The 8,420-nt window shown below is 36.0% G+C and overlaps 1 protein-coding gene across 1 annotated transcript; it reads left to right on the top strand.

Moving 5' to 3' along the window:
• Nucleotides 1-5,544: 5,544 nt before the first annotated feature.
• LOC140439007 (uncharacterized) lies at nt 5,545-5,883 on the top strand. The gene has a single exon (XM_072528640.1). The coding sequence runs from the start codon at nt 5,545-5,547 to the stop codon at nt 5,881-5,883; it is 339 nt and encodes a 112-aa protein (XP_072384741.1).
• The last annotated feature ends 2,537 nt before the right edge of the window (nt 5,884-8,420 follow it).

Genomic DNA, 8,420 nt, shown 5'->3' with positions numbered 1-8,420 from the left:
GGTATAGAAACGTAATACGGCAACTTTTTTTTAAGTGGCGGCCATTTTGACAACTGTCAGGTGATTTATGTTTAGTTTGGTTTGGAATTTTAGCATGAATAGACTGACGCCTGAACAACTCTTCCAAATTGTACAAATTTATTTTGAAAACAATGGTTCTTTTCGAAATACGTATCACGTACTACGCCCATTTTGTGGTCAACATAATTGCCCATCAGAGAAATTCATTCAATTTCCCATGGAACGCCTTCGCACCAAGTTTACTCTAAACGATAATGCGCATCCACAAAGACGTCGTCAGTGCGCATAGAAGAAGTTGTAACTGATGTAGAGCGTAGCATAGAGGAACACTTGAATCAGTCTATCCACATCCGCCATCGTGCACAGCAGTTGGATATGTGTCCAATCACTTTATGGAAAACTTTTTGGAAAGATCTTGAATTGCGTGCTTACATAATTCAACTCGTGCAAAAATTGAAGCTACACGATCACCTAACTAGGCGTAGATTCTGTGAATGGGCCCAAAACGGGTTGCCATTGATCCTGATTTTCAAAAGCAAATTTTGTTTAGTGATGAAGCTTACTTTTGGACGAATGATTATGTCAGCAAACAAAACTAATCTATTTAGAGATAAGATAATCCTCAAATGAATGTTGAGAAACCATTATATCCAGAAAAACTAACTGTTTGGTGTGCTTTATGGTCTGGTGGAATCATTAGACCGCACTTCTTCAAAAACGATGCTGGCCAGAACGTTACAGTCAATAATGACCGCTATAGAGCCATGATTATTGCGTTTTTCATTCCCCATATGAGCAACCATGATGTGCAGGAGCTGTAGTTTGGATAAGATGGCGCCACATGTCACACAGCTCGTGCTACCATTGATTTATTGAAAGAAACGTTTGGTAACCGCATAGTTTCACGTTTTGGACCCGTGAATTGGCCTCCAAGATCGCTTGGCGGCGATTTAACACCGCCAGACTATTTTTTGTGGAGATATTTGAACTCGCTAGTCAATTTAAAAAAATATCTTTGTTTTCTTCCATTTAAAAGTTCTAAAAAAACCTCTAAAAAAACACCCATTACGTGCTCAAATAATGATTAAAAAGAAAACATATATAGACGAAATATATGTCTCTAGACCAAAGCCGAGTCAAACAATAACTATAAAATTTTCAAACGAACAGTAAATACAAAACGATGTATATGTAATCCCCGTTTTTACCCTTTGGAGCACGAAATTAAACCTTGATTATTGAACAGGAATGGAGCGTGTTTGGCCGATAATAGTATCTCGTTTGATATGTCGCGCCCAACGTTTTGATTTACTGCACCCTATTTGATAAATGAATTAAAAGTTTTTAACTTGAAATGAACTCATTGAAATTTGTTTAGCTATGGAAATGTGAGCATGTTTGCAATATAGTTGAGTATATGGTACGTTTTCTCGTGGACATTAACTCTAAATAAAAACATTTGTTGTCAATTAGTTAAAGTACGGTGTTGGTGATAAAAAAAATAATGTAGCAGAAAATAAAATTAAAGAAGACTAAAAAAATGATAGAATTTATGTTTTGTTCTTTTTCTTGTTGGTTCGGGCGAGACAGTATATTTCTCAGTAAGACTGTTCACGTTCCGACTAGTGGTCCAACTGTCGTCGTAGCTAGAGTGGACCTATGAACTTATCCACTCTGCTATACGCTCTGCTCTAGGATATTTCGTGAATTCGATGTGCGAAACACCCTAGGCACTTATCCCTTATTCTAGTTGGGACGTTGAATTGTTTCTTTTTGAAGGATAAAATAAAACTCAATCGTAAGAGACGAAGACAAAGCCTCAGAGTCTGAGGTAGGTGGAGCAGAGCCCCGCTAGTCGGCTCCCTAGAGATTAGGGCTCTAGGAGAGACCGAGGTAGACTGTCCTGTGGTTTGAAAATCAACTAATATTTATACATAATATTTTACAAGATTCCAAACCAGAAGACCAATGAAAAAATTGGAAAAGGAAGGAAGGCGGGGCGATGCGCGCCAAGAGTGCTCATTGGTCACTCTTGACCGAGCACTTGGCGACACAACTTCTGCAGTTGCATCTGAAATCGGACCGTGAGTGGGCTGGTTGGAGTAGTTGGACATCTAGTGGGACGACTTGAAGGTCCGACTTCCGACTGGCGACGAAGTGGGAGCATGAATGGTGAAGTTGGAAGTCGGATCACAGGTCGGATCGAAAATTTCCTCGGTCAGTTGACCTTCGGCACCTGTTACGTATGAGATTTCTATGAATTACTTTACGCAAAGATCCCTAGTTCGTAAATTATTAATAGAAAATAAACTTTCAATTATACGAAAATTACCATTATTAAAATACACGATTCTTGATCATCATCTACTTTTTGTTAGGGAAAATCATTTTCCTTTCTGTAGATCTATTTCGGACAGTCTCACACAGATACAATTTTCAATACTTCGAATTGGCTACAGAAGAATTATCAACAAACAACGAAAATTAATCATAGTTGTAGCAAAGATACCTAGTTCGCAAATAAATAATAGAAAATAACTTTCAATTGCACGAAAAATTGTTCCTATTAAGAATATACGACACACACATAACAAAATAAATCCCAGCTTCAGTTTAAAACAAGTTTTTATTTCTTTCTAAAATATAGAGGAAAGTGCCCAAATGTGGACCATCCTCCTAAAGCAGACCCCTAGCTTTCTTAGTACGTTTTAATTTGAATCGTGGCGGCAATGAGTGCAAATGGTATATTAGAGTTCCATGTTTTCCATTTTTCATTATTTCTTCGAGATATTAGCATGTAAGCTATTCAATCTATATAATATTTTAAATAATAGGGTTTGAGGTCATTGTTTCTCACTAATATAGGTTATATAATGGTGTGGTTAAAAAATTATGACATTATTAAAATGTATGCTATAGTCGCTTGAACCGGACCTCCCGTAGTTGCCTAAATCGGACCCCTTATTTTTTAAATTTAAAACTTCGCTGTTATGCAACTTCGCACTTCTATGATTTGCAATTTTGTTACAGATGAAAAATCAATTAAATGGGGATATCGAACAGAGAAAGTGGAGTCCGTCTAAAATGACTAAGGCCATTGATGCAGTTCGAAATAAGAAGATGGGGTGGAAGAAGGCGAGTAAATATTTTAATGTGCCGAAGACAACGCTCATAAGCAAAGATAAGTATGGTACGCCTATCGAAGCAGCACAAACAAAAAGAAGCAGACCTACAATATTGCACAAAAATCTGGAAGACGAGCTAGTCCAATATTGTTGTGCAATGGAAGCATCGTTTTTTGGACTCACTAGAACTGATTTAAGAAGAATGGCGCGCAAATGGCTCAGAGAAATGGCATTAATCATCCATTCAAAGAAGAAATAGCTGGCAAAAAGTGAGCCAATCTATTTCTTAAACGGCACAAAACAAAACTGTCAGAAAGAAAGCCCACTGGAACATCTTACAGCAGGGCTCTTGGGTTCAATAAGGAAAATGCGCAGAAATTTTATTAACTCCTGGAGGATTTGTACGTTAAAAATGAATTTACTCCTGATAGAATCTATAACGAACACGAGAGCGGTGTTAGTGTGGTGCAGTCTAAAATACCCAAAGTTATAGGCCAAAGGTAAAAGGCAGATTGCTGCCCTGACATCAGGAGAACGTAGAGCCCTTATAACGATTGTTGCTTGTATGAATGCCACTGGCTCATTTGTACCTCCTTTAGTGATTTTTCCGAGAAAAAATATGAGGGAACAATTGAAAAAGGGAGAGCTATCAGGAACAATTTTTGCAGTGCATCCTTCAGGTTGGATTCAAATCAACTCCTTCACTCAATGGTTTAAGCACTTTATCGACTTTGTCTATCCTACAAAGGAGAAACCTGTGCTGTTACTCTTATATGGCCATTATAGCCACACTCAAAATATTGAAGTGATCGATTTGACAAGAACACACCATGTTACCATTGTGTCCATACCACCTCACTCCTCACACAAACTTCAACCTTTGGACAAAAGTTTCATGGGTTGTCTCAAAACTTATTACAGTGAGGAAATAAGGCAGTGGTTAAGAAACAATAAAAGGCCACTTACAGCTTATGATGTAATGGAGCTCTTTGGCAAAGCATACATTAAATGTCAAACAGCTGAAATTGCAATCAATGGGTTTAAAGCCACAGGAATATACCCACTCAACAAGGAGCTGTTTTCTGATGCCGAATATATTGAAGAAGCAAACAAAATGCGAGATTCATCTTTCTGCGAATCCATGTCAAAGCAAACAACGACAGGTAATGAAAGCTCTACAGCGATTAGTGAAAAATGTGTTATGACGATGAATGAATCACAAGTTAATGCAGAGTTTGACTCGACTCAACCGTCAACATCTTCGGCAGGTCAAGGTAATCCTGTGTTACCATCTACATCTGACAATCCTCATAGTCCAAAATCGTCTATGATAAGCCCATTTAAAATTACTCCTATTCCAAAAATCAAAAAAAGGACCACTAATAGGGGACGGAAAGCCTGCAGTTTAACAATCATCACAGCTTCTCCTTATAAATTCAAGTTAATGGAATCTAAAAAAGCCATGAAAACTGAACAGCAAGAACGTGATCAAAGTTTCAAAGGCAACCGTGGCATACAAGGTTGTTCGATAGCAGGCCCTTCTAGAAAAGGGAAAGAGATAGTAAAAAGATGTCCAAATTTTAAGAAACAAGAATCAGACACAGAAGATTAAATCAGTGTCTCTTCTGGAACATCTGAATTTGACATTATTCCGGGAATGTCACCAACTAAAGAGGATGACGCTTTGTGTATGTTTTGTGACAGAAAATATTCGGAAAATTGTAAAGGCGAACTTTGGGTCTTGTGCATTATGTGTTCGTTGTGGGCTCATGTGGATTGTGCTGGGGCTGATAAGGATGCCTACTTATGCGATTTTTGCAGATAAAGTAATAATTTTGCTAACTATTTTTGTATATTTTATGTTTTATATTGGAAATTGTTGCAATATACGTCTATTTAGAAAGTAGATCATGTTTTCTTTTATTTAATACTTTTTTACAATTATTGGTACAACTTTATTATTAATTTTTAAGGGGGTCCACTCTTAGCAACTATTTTCCGAATTCACCAAAGGCTGGATTTTGGAAAATACATATTTTTTATATTAATTTTTAATTATTATTAATGAAAGTTTAGTATAAATGAATTATAACATTATGAAGTAAATGGTATGTACTTCTATAATATTTTTTTTGCTATTTTTCATACGCATGAATTTAAAAACAAAATGGGAGTCCAGTTTTAGGCATTTTCCTCTAATATACCTACCCAAATCCTTAAAAAAACTATAATTTTTTCCTACATCTTAAAAAGTCATAAAAATCAAGAGTCGAAAAAATTAATTAGTTCAGCCCTAGACAAATAACTAGAGAAACGAAACCTAATTTTAAACATACATATCGACCGATTATTCACTCATTATAACGCCAACTTTCGTGTCTACTTCACGCCTTTCATAATGAACAGTGAAGGAATTTCCGAATTTATCGATGTTTACAGAGATAATTTCTGTTTGTGGGATAGCGGTAGTACTTTATACGTGAACCGAAATGCGCGAAAAACAGCCCAACAACAGCTGCTGAATGTAATGTTGAAGTACGAAAACACTGCCAATGTAGCTTCTGTGCGTAAAACAATTGACTCTCTACATTCTATCTTCTTCAGAGAATATAAAAAAGTTCTAGTGAGTGAAAGTGGAACTGGTACCGGAGCAGACGAAGTGTACGTGCCTAATTGGGTGCACTACAATGAATTAAGCTTTTTGGCAGAAGTGCAGAAGCCAGCCAGAGTAGGCTGACGGTATCTTTTTTGGAGATGAGTGGACCAACTTTTTTCAGTCTTTGAATGCCCAGCTTTACTTGGCCTTGAAATATTTGTATCAAATCCTGACTTTTTATTAAGATCTATCAAGAGTTTCTCATCTTGATGCACTTTATAAATTGCAGTACGTCGGAGAATCTAAGATTTATATCGCTTACAAAGACTTTCACAAACATAACTTGGCGAGTGTTTTTTGACCTGTGTCCGCACTATGTACACTGTACACTGTACACTTTACAAAATTCATCTAATTCAGAAGCTGAAGGACCACGATCATAGACAAATGCGTTTATTCGCTAAATGGAATCTGAAGCAGTTTCTGCCTTTAATTTTTATCTTAATATTTTTTTGAGCTATAAGCTGTAAGACCCATTTGTGGAAAAATTAGTAACATCAAGAAGCGACTAGAAACAATGATTACCAACTTCTTTTAGTCTGAACTAGGTAATATAGACACTAGCGACACTATATTCCATCGAAACGGTTCTATTATTAGGCATAACGTTCATTACTATTTAACAAGCCTGGCAAGCAACCTGTGACGCAACAGACTCTAAATTGAAAACAATAAAGCCTCGAGTAGACGCCAGCCTACCACAACAAGGAAAAAGAAGAGATCAAGTAATCGTAAATCGTCTTCAAATCGGCCACACAATACTAACACACCAACAACTTCTAAATAAAGAACCAGCTCCGATTGGTACCTACAGCTCTACTCAACTTACCGTGAAGCATCTGATAATCGACTGCCCGCAGTTCCAACCTGAGAACATACCGAGGAATTAGTGGAAACCTGAGAAGTGCGCTTACGACAAATATCTCGGATTTATTGCAGTTTCTAAAAGACATAAACATCTATAATAAACTTTAATTTATCAAACTGCACTACTGTATATATCCCTCCACTAATAACCCTTGGTGGTTGATGTGGGTTCTCTATGTTTAAATAAAAAAAAATATTTGTTAATTTATATTGACGAAAATGCAGTGGTTCCTGCTCCAATAAAAATTGAACGTCTATTTTAAAATAAATTCGAAATATTTATAGGGAATGAAATTGAATTTGACGACAAATAAAGCATGTTACATTAATTGTAAAAAAAGTAAGTTTGAGAAAGGAGGAACAAACGCAACAATCGGATAACTGGACGAATAATCCTTTAAAATCAACATTTAAAACAAATGTCGAAACAAATGTCTCAGTGTAGCGGTAAAAAAAAAAGTTGTAGACAATTTGACAAATAGCAGCACAGCGAATAAAAAGAAAACACCTGTAAGTGAACAATTACATAATTCAAACATCCATGTGGCTTTACAAAAATTAGAAGATAAATCTCGTGCAGCTCAAATGAGTTTGGCCAACCACAACTGCGAAGATCATTTGGATAAATTTAAAAAATATCTTGTGTCATTCATACGAAAGGTTCCTATGCCCAAAAGCTTCTTACTACAGCAAAATATAGATGATTTCACTAGTAATGGAACCAACTTTACTGAACCCAGTACCACGAAAAACACCTACAAGTCTACCACCGGAGACACCTAAAAGTGTACCACCCAAGACGCCTTTCATTGTTGTAACTTTGACATTCGAATCTACATCTGTACACGATGAGATGTATAATGGCTTTTCAGACGTGAACGTGAATACACTCAAAATTTTTCAGATTGTACTGATGTCGAAAATAATTTCACCTTAACAAACGTTTAATTTTTTTCTGTCATAAAAAAATATATTTATTTTTTTAAAAAGCAGTTCTTATATCTTATTATTTTTATTTATGTCTATAAATTGTTGAAAAGTTATATAGATGTAATATGCAATGGAGAACATCCGGTAAAAATTTACTTATTGTGGTTTTTGGAACTTTAAATAAAAATTACAAACTTTTGAAACTTTAGCCTGTGGGTAAATAACCGAGAGTAATTTCAAGTTTCGTTTGAGCCGGTACAGCATCTGATGTATATCACGTTTTTGTATTCGGTTAGATATACTTTGTAACAGAAAACCGTCATGATTCTCAGACATCCTTAATAAATTTTTAAAAACCCTCAGAATATGTTACACGTAGACTGTTTTGAATTAATGCTGAAGCTCCAGTAATGTTTCTATCAAAAATCCATTGCCTGGTCCGCCATCTTATTTTATTTCTTACCTTCTTCTTTTTCTCATTAAAAATATCGTTTTTAACTATTTCTGTGACTATTATTTAGCAGGTTGTAATAGTAGCCTCTAATACACATGATGCCGCCATGTTTACTACTAAAATATAAAACTCTCATACCCAGTGTAAACACAATAACGTTTCTCATGAAACGTATTGCACAGAAGCGTAGATAACGCTTATTTTTTAGTGTGAACCACGTTCTTCATTTACTAGTAATGTCAACGGGCCTTAAAGGATGACGCACACGAAGAAGAAGATTAATTATAACTGCTTAAGGGTTATCTGCAGCCTCAATTAATTTGTTTCTGATCCTAGAGATGACTCTACTGCGGCATGCTGCTGTGGT

This window comes from Diabrotica undecimpunctata, chromosome 4 (genome assembly GCF_040954645.1).
Source record: "Diabrotica undecimpunctata isolate CICGRU chromosome 4, icDiaUnde3, whole genome shotgun sequence".
NCBI lineage: Eukaryota > Metazoa > Arthropoda > Insecta > Coleoptera > Chrysomelidae > Diabrotica > Diabrotica undecimpunctata.
This window is presented reverse-complemented; position numbering and strand designations above follow the sequence as displayed.